A 22,282-nucleotide genomic window follows, 5' to 3' on the forward strand; every position below is an offset into this window, starting at 1 on the left:
AATGGGCTTATATTAACTTATTCTTTTTATTCAGACAATTACACATGACCTGTAAGTGAGCATATAGTAAAATATTGACCACTTAATCAGGTAATTTGGATGGGTAATTTGGATACCTTAAGTTTTCAAATATTATTTCTTTTTCAATAGGCATATACAATTAATTTCTTTTTGCCTAAGTTAGTTAGATAAATATAAAAATCTGTTTTGATTTGCCATTAAAGTCAGAGCTAAAGAAGTGAGATTCATAATGGTGGAGGAAGCTCCTTTTTTTTTAATCCAACTTTTCTCTATCCCAGGATATGGAGAATATATACAACTTACAACTCCTTTAAATATCCTATTGCCATAAACTTATATCATTTTTCTGAAGACATATATGATACATGGTTCTTGTACAATATTTCTCTGGACCTCTGTACATCTTTTAGTAATGCTACAGGATGATGTCTTTAAATATCCATAAAGGATCACAGATTTTATCATGTTTGATTGCAGAAGGCAATTGCTCCCCCTGGAACTGACTGTCTGCATCTGCCTAACTCTGATATTTTCTCTGTAGCTTTTAAGCTGAAGAGGAATACCTGAAGCACGGGGTGTCATAATATCAGCTGTACGCAGGGAAGGCTGCTGGGGAACATGTGTCATTAGCTCATCCCTGCTAGGAATGTGTACCATTCATTATATGTGGGCATGATTATGCCCTATAGGGACCATGAGCAGGAAAGTACAGTCTTCCCAAACAAATCTCATCTTACCAAACAAATCTACAGAACTGTTATGTTCATGGGAAGACTTCCTATTATAAGTTTCTTGGCTTATGAGTTGAAATGAGGCCACAGAGTTATTATTAAAAATAACAAAAAAATTTTAAACGTGTACCTTCTGATTAGTTTCTAAGATGAATTACTGACACCATGGAAAATTACTAATTGAATTTTAATGAAAAAACCCTTGTGATATTGGTGAATGAAATTTAATAATTAGCATCATGGTTTAGTAAGTGTGGTCAATGATGTATTTCTTTCATCTGGATCTTCATTTCAGCATGAAGTATCAGTTTTTAACTATGATGATCCTAAAAAGCAAGATATTAAAATAAAAGTTGACTTAGAACTCAAATATTCAAAGTTGCAGTTTTAAGCAAAAATTATCTTTAAATATAAGTACCTTGCACTGGAGGGAAACCTGAAAAAAATTCTCTACCAACAGGCAAACATTATCCTTCATTAGTTACATATTCTTTGCCACATTACTAGACAGTACAGGAACAAAAAATATTTGGAGAAATATGGATGAATTATCAAGGGCTAATCTGAGTTGGTTTATTTTTCGCTTGTAGCACAGATATAAGCTTCATCATACACAGAAACATTAAAATGGTTAAACTTGCAAAAGAAATCTGTGAAAGACTATAAAATCAGCTTTTCTCAGCTGAGGCAATTAAAGTCTTTAAAATTATATCTGTATCTCAAGTGGTGCAGAAAGTGCCAATGGTTTAAAATAATTCTTTTGAAATGAACATGTTTAATGAAAGTCATTTTAAAAAATATTATACTTATGAAATGATTCTTAAGGATTTGGTATCAGACACAATGAAAAGACTCCAGACCCATATCCAACCACCTAGTCTCCATTTCCAATTAAGTCTCACAAAGATGCCCTGAGCTAATAAACATGTTCAAGACTGACCCATGGTTCCCTCCAGATCCTGGTTCTATTTCACTGTTTCCTATTACAGGAAAGAGCTGATTTTACATCTATGACGAAAGGTATGAGGAGGCTACGACTGAAACTAGAAATGCAGATGAGGAAAATATGGTATGTGTGGGCAATGTGCATTAATTTTAGCCATGTTGAATGAAGTTGGGACAGGCAGGTTGAAATACTCTGTGGACACTTGGGAGTTAAGAATCTGGGAAGGGACTTCCCTGGTGGCGCAGTGGTTAAGAATCCACCTGCCAATGCAGGGGACACAGATTTGAGCCCTGGTGCTGGAAGATTCCACATGCCGCGGAGCGACTTAAGCCCATGCACCACTACTGAGCCCGCGTGCCACAACTACTGAAGACCGCGCACCTACAGCCCATGCTCCGCAAGAAGAGAAGCCACTGCAACGAAGAGTAGACCCTGCTCACCGAAACTAGAGAAAGCCCGTGCACAGCAACGAAGACCCAATGCAGCCCAAATTAAACTAAAAAAAAAAAAAAAGATTCTTGGGAGATGGATTTGAGTTGGAGAGTCATCTACATAGAGGTGATAGATGAAGTTAAGTGAGAGGAATGAGCATTTGAGACGGGGGGAAGGTAGAAGGGACAAGAGTCAGAGAAGTCTATTGTGTATCGCAAAATCAAAGGAAGTTTAATGAGAAACAAGAAGCATCAAGAATCTCAGTGGATGAGGGATGAGATAAAGCCACTGGATTTAATGACCTTTGAGAGTTTCTGAAACTTGGTGAGACTAGAAGCCACATTACAAGAATGATAAAAAGGGGTGTGTGTGTGTGTGTGTGTGTGTGTGTGTGTGTGTGTGTGTGAATGCTCACGCACTCTATCCTTGCTTTATCTCTAACCGGCTGCTTGTCTTTACACAAGTTAATGTCACTGGACCTCAGCTTTTTATCTTTAAAACGAGGGGATTCCCTTGATAAACACGTCTAGATTCTAGGAAGCTGAGGTAGATATTTTCAATGAATGGAAGAGTAAATAAAACTAAGTGTATTTCCTACCAGTTCTAGAAATAATTTTCATAGATAAGGAGAAGTGGTTAGTACTGACTACTCACTTCAAGACATCTTGCTGTGAAAGCAAGTCTATCAGTAATAGATTAGCTAATGGAGACAGTATTATCAAGGAAAAGATTTTCAAGGCAACGAGGACTCTTTTGGATTATTTCATCATTTTGATCATATAAAATGATACTTTGTATTATTACAAAGTAAAGAGAGATAGGAGACCCTTGGCATTTAATTTTTCTGACACATTTTTGTTTTGACTTTTTGTGAATGTGTACAACATGCAATTCTGCAAAGCATGGATTTCTTACTCCTTTGACAACATTTATTAGGTCATAGCATTGGTAACACTGGAATTCAACAAAGTACAAGAAAAAAACGTATTGGAAATGCAGTGTTGTCTTTGGTAATTGTTTTCCCATACACTGCCAAAGGTTTTGTTTTTGTTTTTGTTTTTTTCTTTTTCAATAAATCCAACCTACTCAAAAAGCCAGTAGGTGATTTAAGGCATCAAGGCTGGTAAAATAATTCTGTGAACCTCAAATGCAGATTTTCAATATCTTCAATGAAGTATTTTGAAAGGCTGATGCCAAGTCCAAAGCTGGTTGAGAGATTCCAAGAATTTTCAGTCAACTTATTTCTCATTATAAAATTATTACTATGTAATAGGTATATAGCAGTTTTTAAAATAGTCTTTTCTTGCCACTTAAATTTTTTTCCTCCAGAAATTTATAAATTTATTCTAAAAGTTATTTATATATTTAATTATATAGTACATATAATACTATATTACATTTATAAACTACATTTATTTTCTGGGATGTTTACATTAACAAAGATCAATGAAGGGGATTTTCTCAGTGAAGAGGCCTTGAATTATAAAACTGGATTCTAACTGTCACTGTTTGCAGATGACATGATATTCTATGTAGAGAACCCTAAAGCCTCCACACAAAAACTGCTAGAATAAGTGAATTCAGCAAGGTAGTAGTATAGAAGACTAATAAGAAATCTGTTGCACTTCTTTACACTAATAATGAAATATCAGAAAGAGAAGGTAAAAAAAAAAATCCTGTTTAAAATCATGTAAAAAAAAGTACCTAGGAATAAACTTAACCAAGGAGGCAAAAGATCTATATGCTGAAAACTATAAAACACTGACAAAAGAAACTGAAGAAGATTCCAAGAAATGGAAAGATAATTTGTGTTTTTGGATTAAAAGAATATTGTTAAAATGACAATACTATGCAAAGCAATCTACAGATTTAATGCAATCCCTATCAAAATACCCACAACATTTTTCACAAAACTAGAACAAATAATCTTAAAATTTATATGGAAGCCCAAAAGACCCAGAATTGCCAAAGCAATCCTGGGAAAAAAAGAACAGAGCTGGAGGTATAACCCTTCCAGACTTCAGATTATACTACAAAGCTACAGTAATAAAAACAGCATGGTAGAAGAAATCTAATGGTTAAATTTTCCATTTGTATTTTATTTTCTTGAATACTTTGTTTTCATAGCTGTCTAAGAAGATTTAAAAATCATTACACTTTGGTCAAAAAAATAATAAATTTATCTTATTAAAAAAACAGCATGGTATTGGCATAAAAACAGACATATAGATCAATGGGACAGAATAGAGAGCCCAGAAATAAACCCATACACCTACCGTCAATTAATCTATGACAAAGGAGACAAGAATATACAATGGAAAAAAGACAGTCTCTGCAACAAGTGGTGTTGGGAAAGCTGGACAGCTACATGTAAATCAATGAAATTAGAACATTCCCTCACACCATACACAAAAATAAACTCAAAATGGTTTAAAGACCTAAATATAAGACATGACACCATTAAACTCCTAGAAGAAAACGTAGGCAAAACATTCTTTGACATAAATTGTAACAATATTTTCTTAGATCAATCTCCCAAGGCAAAAGAAATAAAAGCAAAAATAAACAAATGGAACCTAATCAAACTTAAAAAGGTTTTTGCACAGCAAAGAAACCGTCAGCTAACAAAAAGACCTATGCAATGGGAGAAAATATTTGCAAATGATGCAACCTACAAGGAGTTAATATCCAAAATATACAAATAGCTCATACAACTCAATATCAAAAAAACCCCAAACAACCCAATCAAAAAATGGGCAGAAGACCTAAATAGACATTTCTCCAAAGAAGACATACATATGGCCAACAGAGATGTGAAAAAATGCTCAACATTGGTAACTATTACAGAAATGCAAATCAAAACCACAATGTGGTATCACCTCACACCAGTCAGAATGGCTATCATCAAAAAGTCTACAAACAATAAATGCTGGAGAGGGTGTGGAGAAAAGGGAATCCTCCTACACTGTTGGTGGGAATGTAAATTGGTGCAGCCACTATGGAGAACTGTATGGAGGTTCCTTAAAAAACTAAAAATAGAACTACCATATGATCCAGCAACCCCACTCCTGAGTATATAACCGGAAAAAACAAAAACTAATTTGTAAAGATACACGCACCCCGATGTTCATAGCAGCACTATTTACGATAGCCAAGACATGGAAACAAACCAAGTGCCCATCAACAGAGGACTGGCTTAAGAAGATGTGGTATATATATACAATGGAACACTACTCAGCAATAAAGAAATGAAATATTGCCACTTGCAGCAACATGGATAGACCTAGAGAATATTATGCTTAGTGAAATAAGTCAGAGAAAGACAAATACTATATATCACTTATATGTATACAAATAACAAAAATGAATAAAACTTAAAATAAAAAATAATACAAATGAATCTAGTGATATATGCAAAACACAAACAGATTCACAGACATAGAAAACTTACGGTTACCAAAGGCGAGAGTGCAGGGGAGGGATAAATTAGAAGTATGGGATTAACAGATACAAACTACTATACATAAAATAGATAAGCAACAAGGATTTATTGTATAGCACAGGGAATTATATTCAATATCTTGTAATAACCTATAATGGAATGCAATCTGCAAAAAATATAACTGAATCACTATGCTGTACACCTCAAATTAATGCAATATTAAAAAAACTTGATTCTAGACTTTTCTGACAGTTCTTCCAACTGAAAATGGCTTTATCTGATATTTATCTAGAAGAAGCCATTCTTCAGGGAAGCTGATGGCATGCTGGATAAATTCTCTAATTCAACTAGCAAAGCTCAGCTGTATTTCCTAAAGCTGACATATGAGCAAGGAGCAAATCAAAGAGGAAAAAAATTTTAACACCCTGAATTCATCACAGTATTTAAACAATTAGAATTTTACTTTATTTCAGAATGAGTTTACAATTGAGAAAAAGGTATTTACTAAAGCCACAACATTCTTCATATGGACAAAAACTTTTCTAGCAAAACTGTGGTACAGAAGCATTAGTAATTTGAATACTATACGGTTATAGAAGATATTTAAAAAACGGAAATGATGTATTCCAAAGGCTTGTACTAGGCACAATATATATGCTTGTACTGGGTCTGCAAGCATTATACTAGAATTCATTACATGTAATCCAAGAAGTTGCAGGTTTTCAGCACTATGTACTAAAAAGACAGAAAGGAATATCAGAGTTACTCTTCTGTTGAAAAAGCATGTACTATCAATACTGCAAAACAGGAGCAGCAAGCCAAGCCAACAAACAATTCCTTAGGTTTTAGAAGTTGTAATATAACTATGGCTTTTTCATTTTCATTTTTGAGACTGGTTAGCGAGTCTGGCAAGCGGAAAAGAAGAAAGTCTATAATAAAACATTAAAGACATCACTTACAAGGCATCTGATATTTCATAGGTTTAAAATTGGAAAATAACAACTGAGCTTGTTCCTAGAGCAAAATTGTGAGGTATTATAGAGCAAAAAAACACCCTGCTTTTTCCTATCAATCTTTTGGCATAAAAATCTCAGAAAAGTAAAAGTTTTCCAAGCGACATGGCAGAAAAATATTTAAGATAAATCATTAGAGTTTACTTTTGGTTTTTGGTAACTGCAAAGAATAAAGGTCTTTCCAAGGACCAAGAAACTGGATATGGTTCTTAGGACGGAACTTATGTTTTTTTAAAAACATGGGTTGAAATATGTATTCAGGCTGACAGTGTATTCATGCTGATACAGGTGGTAAAAAGAAGAAAACAAAAATCGTACATTTTTAGAGCATACTACTACCACATACATGGAAATTGTCTAAAAGATAAAAATGTGCATCTTAGATTCTCAAAGGTTTTATTTTTCAACTAGCAATTAAACACAAGTGTAAAAGTGAGTCATGCAATTTTACCTCTTAACTACTGTGATAATGATATGAGGGGAACAGAATTCTCTTTTTTCCCTTTAAATGTATAACGCTCACAAGTCATCATGTGAAACTCAAATCACACACAAAGGCAAATCATGAAGAAACATTAAATATTCCAAAATGCCCACGAAGGCGTGCCAGAAATTATGCTGTTTCTATAGCACAGAATTGTTGGAGGCCAAAGCTAAAGCTAGGTGCTACTGCAACTTCTAGGTCTTTAATGCTGCTTTTATTTGTTTGTTTTTTTGATGGGGAGGATTCAGGTCAGGGGGTTCGGTGGTCTCTCAGAAACCATAATTTCTGCTGGTTCAGTGACCAACTTGGATCCATCCCATGCTGTCTTGAACTGTTCAGGAACGGGAAATTCTCTCTGGAAAAAGGCCAGAAGAACAAAGTTATTTAAACCAAGGCTTTGCAAACAGATGGAAGGCTGATTAGTGTCACATGATGGACAAAGACATTTTATGGAACCCAAAGCTGCATCAGGGAGCGATGCATGGTCATGTGTCAGCTCTGTGACCGCCTGCCGGCATCCTCATTGATGCTAGCACTTACTATAAGAACCAGGCATTCTGCTAAGCATCAGATACATGTGAACTCAGTTAATCTCTGCAAGAACTTTAAGAGCTAGATATTATTGAGATGCCATCTACAGGAAACAGAGGCCTGAGAGGTCAAGCCTCTGAGCAGTCAAAGTTCAAACCTTAGACTTTTTACCCTTGACTCTGCACCAAACTCAAACATGCACTGGGGATCGTGCTGAAAGGCAGACTCTGATTCAGTAGATCTGGGAAAGAGGATGACAATCTGCATTTCCCACAATTCCAAGGGGATGCCAAGGCTGCTGGCCACCAGTCTGAATAAGGGCTTTATCCCGGCGTTACGTCTACCCTTTGATGAAATATAAAAATGTGCTGCAAGTTACATATAAACTTGTTACCCTTCATCCTGCTTTCCTACTCTTCCCATTGGGGAATACATGCCCCCCTTCCACCCACACCCCTACACACACACACACACACACACACACACACACACACACACACACACACACACAAAGAAAAATGCAGAAGAGTCAAAATAAAATTAGTTTGGGATCTCTCCTTTCCGCGGAGAGTGATTCCCCAGGCATTGCAGAAGAGGGCAGGAAAGGAAGCTGAGGAGCAGTCCCCTTAGCCCTGGCTTTGTGCCACCCCTGGACTTCCTGTACCGCAGTGTGATAAGCTGGTGCCTGTGCTCATCTGTCGGTGAGATGTGATGTTTCACATCTAGTGGAATACACACTCTAACACGTATCTTCCTAGATGTTGGGTCCAGCTGTTTTTTTGGAAGAAGCTATTTATTTAACTACTTTAAAGGGAAGGCCCTTTCTATCATGAGTGGTGAATTATCCTTGAGTGAAATCTGCGATAGTGTTAAGAGAAAGCAAAGAAGCCACAGTCTGAGTAACCTAGTGTGTGTGTGTGTGTGTGTGTGTGTGTGTGTGTGTGTGTGTGTGTGTGTGTGTGTGTGTGTGTGTGTGTGTGTGTGTGTGTGTGTGTGTGTCTCTCTAACATCCTTTCTGGGGCTCTTCTTGATGAATAAACCAGGCTTGGTGTTTGCTCGTTAAGTACCAAGCCAGGTGGAGAATGCTCCAGAGAAGAGGCACCTCTTTCATGGTAACTGCACTACAGCTGTTCCCAGTCTTTCTTGGGAGTGACATGATAGTAATGTGATGACAGACCTTCTCTGGGAGACTGATTCCTTTCAGGATGAATCATCCCCACCATCTACTTCGAGATTACAATGTCCATGGCAGGACCTCTGTATTGCTCCCTACTACCCCCAGTTGGAAAATGCATGAAGTGGGCCATGGACTGAAGGCACAAGATAATTCACCTATAGAGGGGAGACTTTACTTTCTCAGCATAAAAGCTCAGGTTCTGAGCTATACTCATCCTTTAGGGTCAGTGGATCCCAATCTTGGCTCCACACTGGAATCACCTGGGAAACTTTAACCAATACAGATGTCTGGACCACATCCAGGGATTCTAGTTTAATTAGTCTGGAGTGCTCGTCCAAACCCCCACTGCTTTTCTTAACAGTTCCAGCCAGTTTCCATGAAGCTGAGCCTTCTGCTTAAACAGCTGCAAAGGCCAGGAATCATCCTAATTTTTAGCTTTCCTCTTCGGAAGCTGTTCTGTATTGGCTTTAGCTCTTCAGTATTTTTTTTTTTTTTAGGTGGAGAGCCCAAGAGGAGAGACTTCTCTACCTCAGGGTTAGGCTGTCCAGATACCTAGTGAAGCATGGCCCAATGCTTGTGGAGTTTTGTTTTTTAGACTTAAACAATGAATTCTGAACTGCAATATGTGGTGTGTGCCTGGGTAGTGCTCACTGGCAGGTGGGGAAAGGAGAACATGGCAGCAATCTAGTTGTGTGCCTAAGGAGGTTAACCTGAGTGCTGAGTGCAGTGTAGACGGCTGGTGATTGACCCATAGGCTAATGGAGGGGTCCTCTTTCAAAGGTGTGCCTAAGTTACGTTTTCTCCCATCCTTCCCAGTTCACTGCTTCCTTGCACAGTTAGAACCAGAGGGAATGATCCCTGGATTTACTTCTCTACTTTCAAGAAGCAACAACTAGGGACTTCCCTGGAGGTCCAGGCGTTAAGACTTCGCCTTCCAATGCAGGGAGGTGTGGGTTTGATTCCTGGTTGGGGAGCTAAGATCCCACATGCCTCCTGGCCAAAAAACCAAAAGGTAGGGGGGTCTGGGCAAGATGGCGGAAGAGTAAGACGCGGAGATCACCTTTCTTCCCACAGATACATTAGAAATACATCTACACTTGGAACTGCTCCTACAGAACACCCACTGAACGCTGGCAGAAGACGTCAGACCTCCCAAAAGGCAAGAAACTCCCCACGTACTTGGGTAGGGCAAAAGAAAAAAGAAATAACAGAGACAAAAGAATAGGGACGGGACCTGCACCAGTGGGAGGGAGCTGTGAAGGAGGAAAGGTTTCCACACACTAGGAAGCCCCTTCGTGGGCGGAAACTGCGGGTGGCGGAGGGGGGAAGCTTCGGAGCCACGGAGGAGAGCGCAGCCACAGGGGTGCGGAGGGCAAAGCGGAGAGATTCCCGCACGGAGGATCGGTGCCGACCAGCACTCACCAGCCCGAGAGGCTTGTCTGCTCACCCGCCGGGGGGCGGCGGGGGCCGGGAGCTGAGGCTCGGGCTTCGGTCGGATCGCAGGGAGAGGACTGGGGTTGGCGGCGTGAACACAGCCTGAAGGGGGCTAGTGCGCCACAGCTAGCCGGGAGGGGGTCCGGGAAAAGGTCTGGAGCTGCCGAACAGGCAAGAGACTTTTTCTTGCCTCTTTGTTTCGCAGTACGCAAGGAGAGGGGATTCAGAGCGCCGCCTAAACGAGCTCCAGAGACGGGCGCGAGCCGCGGCTATCAGCGCGGACCCCAGAGACGGGCACGAGACACTAAGGCTGCTGCTGCCGCCACCAAGAAGCCTGTGTGCAAGGACAGGTCACTCTCCACACCGCCCCTCCCGGGAGCCGGTGCAGCCCGCCACTGCCAGGGTCCCGTGACCCAGGGACAACTTCCCCGGGAGAACGCACGGCGTGCCTCAGCCGGGTGCAGTGTCACGCCGGCCTCTGCCCCGCAGGCTCGCCCCGCATCCGTACCCTTCCCTCCCCCCGGCCTGAGTGAGCCAGAGCCCCCGAAGCAGCTGCTCCTTTAACCCCGTCCTGTCTGAGAGAAGAACAGACGCCCTCAGGCGACCTACACGCAGAGGCGGGGCCAAATCCAAAGCTGAACCCCGGGAGCTGTGTGAACAAAGAAGAGAAAGGGAAATTGCTCCCAGCAGCCTCAGGAGCAGCGGATTAAATCTCCACAGTCAACGTGATGTACCTGTATCTGTTGAATACCTGAATAGACAACGAATCATCCCAAATTCAGGAGGTGGACTTTGGGAGCAGGATATATTAATTTTTCCCCTTTTCCTTTTTTTTGTGAGTGTATATATGTGTATGCTTCTGAGTGAGATTTTGTCTGTACAGCTTTGCTTTCACCATTTGTCCTAGGGTTCGGTCCATCCGTTTTTTTTTTTTTACTTAAAAATTTTTTTTTCTTAATTTTTTTCTTAATTTTTATTTTAAAAAAATTTAAAAAATTTTTTCTTAATAATTTTTTCTTATTTTTTATTATAAAAAATTAATAAATTTATTAAAAAATTTTTTTTCTTAATAAATTTTTTCTTAATAATTTTTTTTCGTATTTTTTATTATAATAGCTTTATTTTACTTTATTTCATTTTATCCTCTTTCTTTCTCTCTTTCTATTTTTTCTCCCTTTTATTCTGAGCCGTGTGGATGAAAGGCTCTTGGTGCTCCAGCCAGGCATCAGGGCTGTGTCTCTGAGGTGGGAGAGCCAACTTCAGGACACTGGTCCACAAGAGACCTCCCAGCTCCACGTAATACCAAACGGCGAAAATCTCTCAGAGATCTCCATCTCAACATCAAGACCCAGCTTCACTCAACGACCAGCAAGCTACAATGCTGGACACCCTATGCCAAACAACTAGCAAGACAGGAACACAGCCCCATCCATTAGCAGAGAGGCTGCCCAAAATCATAATAAGGCCACAGACACCCCAAAACACACCACCAGACGTGGACCTCCCCACCAGAAAGACAAGATCCAGCCTCATCCACCAGAACACAGGCACTAGTCCCCTCCACCAGGAAGCCTACACAACCCACTGAACCAACCTTAGCCACTGGGGACAGATACCAAAAACAACGGGAACTACGAACCTGCAGCCTGTGAAAAGGAGACCCCAAACGCAGTAAGATAAGCAAAATGAGAAGACAGAGAAACACACAGCAGATGAAGGAGCAGGGTCAAAACACACCAGACCTAACAAATGAAGAGGAAATAGGCAGTCTACCTGAAAAAGAATTCAGAATAATGATAGTAAAGATGATCCAAAATCTTGGAAACAGAATAGACAAAATGCAAGAAACATTTAACAAGGACCTAGAAGAACTAAAGAGGAAGCAAGCAATGATGAAAAACACAATAAATGAAATTAAAAATACTCTAGAAGGGATCAATAGCAGAATAACTGAGGCAGAAGAACGGGTAAGTGGCCTGGAAGATGAAATAGTGGAAATAACTACTGCAGAGCAGAATAAAGAAAAAAGAATGAAAAGAACTGAGGACAATCTCAGAGACCTCTGGGACAACATTAAGCGCACCAACATTTGAATTATAGGGGTCCCAGAAGAAGAAGAGAAAAAGAAAGGGACTGAGAAAATCTTTGAAGAGATTATAGTTGAAAACTTCCCTAATATGGGAAAGGAAATAGTTAATCAAGTCCTGGAAGCACAGGGAGTCCCATACAGGATAAATCCAAAGAGAAACACGCCAAGACACATATTAATCAAACTATCAAAAATTAAATATAAAGAAAACATATTAAAAGCAGCAAGGGAAAAACAACAAATAACACACAAGCGAATCCCCATAAGGTTAACAGCTGATCTTTCAGCAGAAACTCTGCAAGCCAGAAGGGAGTGGCAGGATATATTTAAAGTGATGAAGGAGAAAAACCTACAACCAAGATTACTCTACCCAGCAAGGATCTCATTCAGATTTGATGGAGAAATTAAAACCTTTACAGACAAGCAAAAGCTAAGAGAATTCAGCATCACCAAACCAGCTTTACGACAAATGCTAAAGGAACTTCTCTAGGCAAGAAACACAAGAGAAGGAAAACACCTACAATAACAAACCCAAAACATTTAAGAAAATGGGGATAGGAACATACATATCGATAATTACCTTAAATGTAAATGGATTAAATGCTCCCACCAAAAGACACAGACTGGCTGAATGGATACAAAAACAAGACCCGTATATATGCTGTCTACAAGAGACCCACTTCAGACCTAGGGACACATACAGACTGAAAGTGAGGGGATGGAAAAAGATATTCCACGCAAATGGAAATCAAAAGAAAGCTGGAGTAGCAATTCTCATATCAGACAAAATAGACTTTAAAATAAAGACTATCACAAGAGACAAAGAAGGACACTACATAATGATCAAGGGATCAATCCAAGAAGAAGGCATAACAATTGTAAATATTTATGCACCCAACATAGGAGCACCTCAATACATAAGGCAAATACTAACAGCCATAAAAGGGGAAATTGACAGTAACACAATCATAGTAGGGGACTTTAACACCCCACTTTCACCAATGGACAGATCATCCAAAATGAAAATAAATAAGGAAACACAAGCTTTAAATGATACATTAAACAAGATGGACTTAATTGATATTTATAGGACATTCCACCCCAAAAACAACAGAATACACATTTTTCTCAAGTGCTGATGGAACATTCTCCAGGATAGATCATATCTTGGGTCACAAATCAAGCCTTGGTAAATTTAAGAAAATTGAAATCGTATCAAGTATCTTTTCCGACCACAATGCTATGAGACTGGATATCAATTACAGGAAAAGATCTGTAAAAAATACAAACACATGGAGGCTACCCAATACACTACTTAATAACGAAGTGATCACTGAAGAAATCAAAGGGGAAATCAAAAAATACCTAGAAACAAATGACAATGGAGACACGATGACCCAAAACCTATGGGATGCAGCAAAAGCAGTTCTAAGAGGGAAGTTTATAGCAATACAAGCCTACATCAAGAAACAGGAAACATCTTGAATAAACAACCTAACCTTGCACCTAAAGCAATTAGAGAAAGAAGAACAAAAAAACCCCAAAGCTAGCAGAAGGAAAGAAATCATAAAGATCAGATCAGAAATAAATGAAAAAGAAATGAAGGAGACAATAGCAAAGATCAATAAAACTAAAAGCTGGTTCTTTGAGAAGATCAACAAAATTGATAAACCATTAGCCAGACTCATCATGAGCAAAAGGGAGAAGACTCAAATCAATAGAATTAGAAATGAAAAAGGAGAAGTAACAACTGACACTGCAGAAATACAAACGATCATGAGAGATTACTACAAGCAACTCTATGCCAATAAAATGGACAACCTGGAAGAAATGGACAAATTCTTAGAAATGCACAACCTGCCGAGACTGAACCAGGAAGAAATAGAAAATATGAACAGACCAATCACAAGCACTGAAATTGAAACTGTGATTAAAAATCTTCCAACAAACAAAAGCCCAGGACCAGATGGCTTCACAGGCGAATTCTATCAAACATCTAGAGAAGAGCTAACACCTAACCTTCTCAAACTCTTCCAAAATATTGCAGAGGGAGGAACGCTCCCCAGCTCATTCTACGAGGCCACCATCACCCTGATACCAAAACCAGACAAAGATGTCACAAAGAAAGAAAACTACAGGCCAATATCACTGATGAACATAGATGCAAAAATCATCAACAAAAAACTAGCAAACAGAATCCAACAGCACATTAAAAGGATCATACACCATGCTCAAGTGGGGTTTATCCCAGGAATGCAAGGATTCTTCAATATACACAAATCAATCAACGTGATACATCATATTAACAAACTGAAGGAGAAAAACCATATGATCATCTCAATAGATGCAGAGAAAGCTTTCGACAAAATTCAACACCCATTTAAGATAAAAGCCCTGCAGAAAGTAGGCATAGAGGGAACTTTCCTCAACATTATAAAGGCCATATATGACAAACCCACAGCCAACATTGTCCTCAATGGTGAAAAACTGAAACCATTTCCACTAAGATCAGGAACAAGACAAGGTTGCCCACTCTCACCACTATTATTCAACACAGTTTTGGAAGTGTTAGCCACAGCAATCAGAGAAGAAAAAGAAATAAAAGGAATTCCAAATCGGAAAAGAAGAAGTAAAGCTGTCACTATTTGCAGATGACATGATACTATACATAGAGAATCCTAAAGATGCTACCAGAAAACTACTAGAACTAATCAATGAATTTGGTAAAGTAGTAGGATACCAAATTAATGCACAGAAACCTCTTGCATTCCTATACACTAATGATGAAAAATCTGAAAGAGATTTTAAGGAAACACTTCCATTTACCATTGCAACAAAAAGAATAAAATACCTAGGAATGAACCTACCTAAGGAGACAAAAGACCTGTACGCAGAAAATTATAAGACACTGATGAAAGAAATTAAAGATGATACAAATAGATGGAGAGATATACCATGTTCTTGGATTGGAAGAATCAACAATGTGAAAATGACTCTATTACCCAAAGCAATCTACAGATTCAATGCAATCCCTCTCAAACTACCACTGGCATTTTTCACAGAACCAGAACAAAAAATTTCACAATTTTTATGGAAACACGAAAGACCCCGAATAGCCAAAGCAATCTTGAGAATGAAAAATGGAGCTGGAGGAATCAGGCTCCCTGACTTCAGACTATACTACAAAGCTACAGTAATCAAGACAGTTTGGTACTGGCACAAAAACAGAAACATAGATCAATGGAACAGGATAGAAAGCCCAGAGATAAACCCACGCACATGTGGTCACCTTATCTTTGATCAAGGAGGCAAGCATATACAGTGGAGAAAAGACAGCCTCTTCAAGAAGTGGTGCTGGGAAAACTGGACAGGTACATGTAAAAGTATGAAATTAGAACACTCCCTAACATCATACACAAAAATAAACTCAAAATGGATTAAAGACCTAAATGTAAGGCCAGACACTATCAAACTCTTAGAGGAAAACATAGGCAGAACACTCTATGACATAAATCACAGCAAGATCCTTTTTGACCCACCTCCTAGAGAAATGGAAATAAAAACACAAATCAACAAATGGGACCTAATGAAACTTAAAAGCTTTTGCACAGCAAAGGAAACCATAAACGGGACCAAAAGACAACCCTCAGAATGGGAGAAAATATTTGCAAATGAAGCAACGGACAAAGGATTGCTCTCCAAGATTTATAAGCAGCTCATGCAGCTCAATAACAAAAAAACAAACAACCCAATCCAAAAATGGGCAGAAGACCTAAATAGACATTTCTCCAAAGAAGATATACAGATGGCCAAGAGACACATGAAAGAATGCTCAACATCATTAATCATTAGAGAAATGCAAATCAAAACTACAATGAGATATCACCTCACACCGGTCAGAATGGCCATCATCAAAAAAATCTAGAAACAATAAATGCTGGAGAGGGTGTGGAGAAAAGGGAACACTCTTGCACTGTTGGTGGGAATGTAAATTGATACAGCCACTATGGAGAACAGTGTGGAGGTTCCTTAAAAAACTAAAACTAGAACTACCATACGACCCAGCAATCCCACTACTGGGCATATACCCTGAGAAAACCATATTTCAAAAAGAGTCATGTACCAAAATGTTCATTGCAGCTCTATTTACAATAGCCAGGACATGGAAGCAACCTAAGTGTCCATCATCGGATGAATGGATAAAGAAGATGTGGCACATATATACAATGGAATATTACTCAGCCATAAAAAGAAACTAAATGGAGGTATTTGTAGTGAGGTGGATGGAGTTAGAGTCTGTCATACAGAGAGAAGTAAGTCAGAAAGAGAAAAACAAATACTGTATGCTAACACATATATATGGAATCTAAGGGAAAAAAAAATGGTCATGAAGAACCTAGTGGCAAGACGGGAATAAGGACACAGACCTACTAGAGAATGGACTTGAGGATATGGGGAGGGGGAGGGGTAAGATGTGACAGGGTGAGAGAGTGGCATGGACATATATACACTACCAAATGTAAAATAGATAGCTAGTGGGAAGCAGCTGCATAGCACAGGGAGATCAGCTGGGTGCTTTGTGACCACCTAGAGGGGTGGGATAGGGAGGGTGAGACGGAGGGAGATGCAAGAGGGAAGAGATATGGGAACATATGTATATGTATAACTGATTCACTTTGTTATAAAGCAGAAACTAACACACCATTGTAAAAAAAAAAACAAAAAAAAAACCAAAAGGTAAAACAGAAGCACTATTGTAACAAATTCAATAAAGACCTTAAAAATGGTCCACATCAAAAAAAAAAAAAAAAAAGCAACAATAGGAAGCGATAACTTGCTTTCAAATGGCAACAATCAGCAAGTCCATCACACTGCATGATGCAGAAAATGTATTTATTTATAACTTCCTTTTCAATGTGTGAGAATATCTGCTTGCTTCTTTTAGAAACTGCTTTGTTGGGGAGAGGAGACAAAGAAAATACATGGTGGCTTAGGCTACCGTTTCTCAGAAGGGTCACTGGATGGACTGATAATATCAGAATCACCTGGGTATATTAAAACTACAGATTCCTGGGCCCAGTCCAAGCCTCCTGAATCTAACCTCTGGGTGTGAAGTTTGGGAACTGGTATTTTCATCAAACTTCCCAGCTGATTCTTACGCTGGGTTTGAGAAGCACTGACATAAGAATACCTATACAAATAGGTCCACTTATTATTACCTCCTTTCCCTCCTTTTTTTCCCCCAGAGCATTTCTCCCTCTTTTCTGTTTGCCTCCACCATAGCGAAGGAAAATATTTAGTCCTAAATAATATGAACTCAGATGCCTGGTGTACTATTTGATAAGAGCCAGCCCATTAAGGTAATTATTAGGAAAATGCTTTGAGAATCACAAATCCAGGATGGGGCATAGTAAAGAAACTAACAGGGGAGCAGATAGGTGAAAGGCCACTCTCTGAATTCCTCTCCTGCCTGTGAATTATTCTACAAAGGAAGCTCAAAGGGTGGGAGGTGATTAATCAGTCTCTAAGAATGTTAATAATGAAAAATTCTTTACAGTCTTTTAAAAGGTACTTACATAATCACCATCCCGAGGGATAAGTATATTCATTTCAGATGACTTGGCACTCACAATCTCACAGTCTAATGCATCTTCACTGAGGTATATGTGGCAGCCTTCTGTCTTATTAATGGAAATTGTTGGCACTTTCCCCATCACCTGAAATAGAAGAAAAAAAGTCTAGGGCCAAAGCAAAGAAATAGAAATTCCAATGTCCCCAAATAAGTACAGTCCACAGGCCTAACCAAGCGTTAGGAATAGCTGGGTTAGGGCTGGAGAGGCTGGTTGATGACAAAGTCTCCAGGGTGAATTAGTAGGTGTCATCTGGGGACAGAATGAAAGGACCACACAAGGGGATTCTCAAACCTCACGGTCTCTTTCCTGACACAAAATAAAGGGACTAATTTGAAAACAGCAGCTAAATGTTCAGAAAAAGTTTCACAACCCCGTTAGTGGATTTGAAACATATATTTGATTTCATGATAAAAGAAACAAGATGCATTTGCTTTCATGTGCTTAAAATTTTAGTTCTGACAAATCTCTAGGAAACTTGGATTAAAACACGCACTAATACTGTCATTTAAGAGTAAATAAATTATTCTGTAATTGAGAAGATTTTTCCTGAATCTAAATAAGAATAAATAAGAAACACTACAATTCTTTTCACATAAGTCCTTTGCTAGATAAAAATCTCACTGGCTGAATATGAAGCTTAAATGAGATAATGAGTGTCTAGGTATTCTGAAATGTATTCATTTCAGGAGCCAAAACTGGAGACTTGGTTCAGGCTACTCACTGTATAGGTAAATAGTACCATACACAAGAGGAGGTGGTTCTTTGTATTGTTACAAATATCAAGTGCTATAAAAATTCTGATCAGTTTTAAATTTCTTTTTTAACAGTCAGTTTTCTGACATTCCCCGCCCCTCCCCAAATCTCTACAGGCACAGACTATTCCCCCAACGACCGTATTACAACTACATAATTTTCCTTCTTGTAATGGTAATTGAAGCGATAACGACATCTCCTCTTTCACCCTGAAGAAAAGGCTGGGTTGCAAATTAAAGGAGCAACTCCTGTGATGGTGAAGGTGATGTAAAGAATTCCTTAGGGGAGTCTAGCCAGGTCACCACACTTCTCTGTTTTCTCCTCTCCCCACAGAAACTGGACACCAAGTTGGAATTGAGCCCCAGTGCCAAAAGAAAAAAAAAAAAAAAAAGGCAGAGGTAGTTTAAGGTCAGGTAAGCACAGGGCTTTGCCATAAATAAAATAATACCTATATGTATATATCAAGAATGTGTCAGCAGTAATGTCTTGGCAATTTCTAGGTTTATTTTATAATGATGAAGAGCATTTCCATAGCGACCAGAGCTGTATGAATACCAGGCAACCAAAGTAAATTGTCAGTGTGTCTTAGGAGATTCATTTATGAGACAGAGTGGGGTCACATGAGGATAGCACATTTAGCACATAAAATGCTAAATATCTATGTATCTGAAAATCTGAAAAGTAGCAGACTTTTTAAGTAGCCCTGAGAGGATAAGAATTGTCATTTCCACATCATTTTTAGTCAATATTTCCTTAGAGTAAATCATATACAGTACATGCCTTTTTTCCTGGTAGTCTGTAAACATTGTGAGAACAGAGATTGTTTCTTATCAGGAGAACTGGACTAAAAAGTATCTCCTCTGTTCAGTGACAGGTGATATGTGACCTTGCCCAGGCCAATGCTCTAGCATTTAATACATGTACCTGTATTCTTTGTTTTTCTTAAATTTATTTCTCTATACGTTTAAAAAAATTTCCACATAATATCTTAGTCTCCTCTCTCCCATAATTTGTACTATTTTTCTAGGATAGTTTGCCAAAAAACAGAATTACTGAACTAAATCATATGAACTTTTCTCCGTGCCCTTTTCTTCCTTTCAATCTTTTTAACAGCATTATTGAAGTAAAATGTGAAAACATAAAATTCACCTGCCTTAAGTGTACAATTTAATGATATTTAGTGAATTTGTGCAACCATCACTTCAATTCAGTTTTAGAATATTTCCATCATCCCCCAAATATCCCTCATGCCCATTTACAGTCAATCTCTGTCCTCATCCCCAGGCAGCCTGCACTAATCTGCTTTCTGTCTTTATTGTGTCCAGGCCCTTTTAAAATAGTTTATTAAATGTTTTAAATAGGTAACGACATTCACTTGGTTTGAACATCCAGAAGTTTGAAGTGTTCAGTAAAATGTCTCTTCCTTGTTTCTGAACCACGCTGCCAAGTTTCTGTCCCTCTTGGACAGATAACCCATGATCTATCCTTCCAGATTATTTTAAGGCCCATAGCCTTAAAAATGTATATTTCAAACACAGAAGCATACAAAGAATAATATAACAGAAATGTAAATATATATATGTCTGTAAAAGAGCTTTATCAGAGTTTAACATTTTGGCTCATTTGCCTTTTTTTAGGACTATCATCTTACAATATAGTTGAAGCCCCCTCTCTACCATCCACCATCTCACTGTCCTCCTTCCTTCCCTCCACAGATGTAACTACTCTTCTGAATTTTGTATTTACAATTCACAGCAGGGTCGTCTCCTGAGTAAGGTGAACTTGAGCCCTCGTAAGTATATTTAAAATGTGCGTACTGTTTTGCATGTTTTTGATCTTTATATAAAGGGACACATTATACAGAGCCTATTGTTCTATAATCTGCCTTTGTCACTCAAGGCGGCCTTTGAGATTTCCCTATTTTTATACATGTAAGTGTAGTTCATTCATTTCTTTAACCTCTGTACAGTATTCTATTAGGTGGATTTATTTATTCATTTACCAGCTGGTGGACATTTAAATTGTTTTTGTTTTTATTGCCATTATGGATAATACTGCAATAAACATTTTTCCATGTCTCATCAACATTTGTACTAGAGCTTCTTTAGTGCACACACCTAAGAGTGAAATTGCTTGGTTACAGGCTATGACTGCCTTTGACTTTATTAGATGGTGCCAATTTGCTCTGCACAGTGGGTGTAATCGTTTACTCTCCCAACACTGACTTATCAGGGTTCTCATAACAACTCTTGTACCATGAGACTTTTTAACATACAGGCAGTCCTCAAGTTGCACAGTTCCGATACGCATGCGTTTCAGCTAACATGCCCCTTGCAAAGTAAGGACAGCCTGAATTCAAAACTGATGAGTGTAAGAAGATATAGCTAATTAATCTGCATTTCTTCTTCTATCAGGCAGGTTGTGCATATGTTCATATATTTATCAAATACTTCAGTTTTTCTTCTCTGAATTGCCCTGATATTCTTTGCCCATTTTTCTACTGAGTTGTTAGTCGTCTTCTTGATTTGTGTTAAGTTCTTTATAAATTCTGGTTATAAATCCTTTTTGATTATCTGCATTGCAAGTATCTTTCTTCAATCCATGCCTCATCTTTCAGCTTTGTATATGATGTCTTCTGTTGAACACGTAAATTTTAACGTGGTTAGATTCACCTGTCCTTTTCTTTATAGTTTGTGCTTTTTGACCCTAATTGCTTTTTTGCTACGCTGATTTTCTTTTGTATTTTATTCTCAAAGTTTAAAAGTATTTCTTTTTACAATTAGGACTTTACTTTTAAATATGGTATGAGGAAGAGATTAGGTATTTTTTTCCCACATGGAGGGGCCTAAAATACATCTCCATGTATGTGCCAACTATTGAATGTACTACTCTAGTTAAAAGGGGCAGTGGTGAAAAGCCTAGTAAAACCAAGGAGAACAATCTATAAAACTAGAAGCCAATTTTAACAAACATTATCAGGCAACATCAGATAATAAGGGGTGATTAACTATATGAAAACGGTGTAATCAAAGATAGCAGTTATAGCTGGCCAAAGTAAGAAGTCATTTAGCTTTTGGCATATTATAAAATCCCATTTGGCTAAATCAATATTGCTAAAACAGTGCAGATTTTCTTCTGTTTTGCAGATTCAATTGCAATCCTGCTTTCCAAGTTGTTTTTCTGATAATCTCATTGACTCTTCAGAAAAACTTTACCCAGAGTCAATTTTTCCTGAGGGAAATAAATTCTCTTCGGCATGGTACTATTATGCTAGGAGAATCTCTTAATATTTTGGTTCACTCATTAGTTGATTCATTCCAATCACCCATTCATCAAACATTTATTGGACACCTACTATGTTCAGGTACTGTGCAAATTTCTAGAGCTGTAAAGATTAATTGGCTGTTCTTGAAATAGAAATGGTAAACTAGTAATTGCTGTGCAAGATAGGATGTGTTATAAGAGGTTGAAAAGGGGGAATTAACACTGTCCAAGAAGTTAAGAGAGGGCTTCAGAGAGGAGGTGAAGACAGAGCTGTGTCTAGAGGGAAAGAGAATAAGAGTTTTACAGGTGGACATGGAGGGCCCCTTGTAAAC

At 38.4% G+C, this 22,282-nt stretch overlaps 1 protein-coding gene across 1 annotated transcript in view; it reads right to left on the reverse strand.

Moving 5' to 3' along the window:
• Positions 1–5,759: 5,759 nt before the first annotated feature.
• The window catches only part of CAP2 (cyclase associated actin cytoskeleton regulatory protein 2), a 137,200-nt gene continuing 120,677 nt past the window's right edge, over positions 5,760–22,282 (reverse strand). Inside the window, exons 12-13 of the mRNA XM_068557541.1 lie at positions 17,877–18,017; positions 5,760–7,424 (exon numbers count right to left, since the gene is read on the reverse strand). Of these exons, the coding sequence (XP_068413642.1) occupies positions 7,314–7,424; positions 17,877–18,017 (252 nt within the window). The 3' untranslated portion in view covers positions 5,760–7,313. The remainder of the gene's footprint in view (positions 7,425–17,876; positions 18,018–22,282) is intronic.

Source organism: Eschrichtius robustus, chromosome 12, assembly GCF_028021215.1.
Source record: "Eschrichtius robustus isolate mEscRob2 chromosome 12, mEscRob2.pri, whole genome shotgun sequence".
Taxonomy (NCBI): Eukaryota; Metazoa; Chordata; class Mammalia; order Artiodactyla; family Eschrichtiidae; genus Eschrichtius; species Eschrichtius robustus.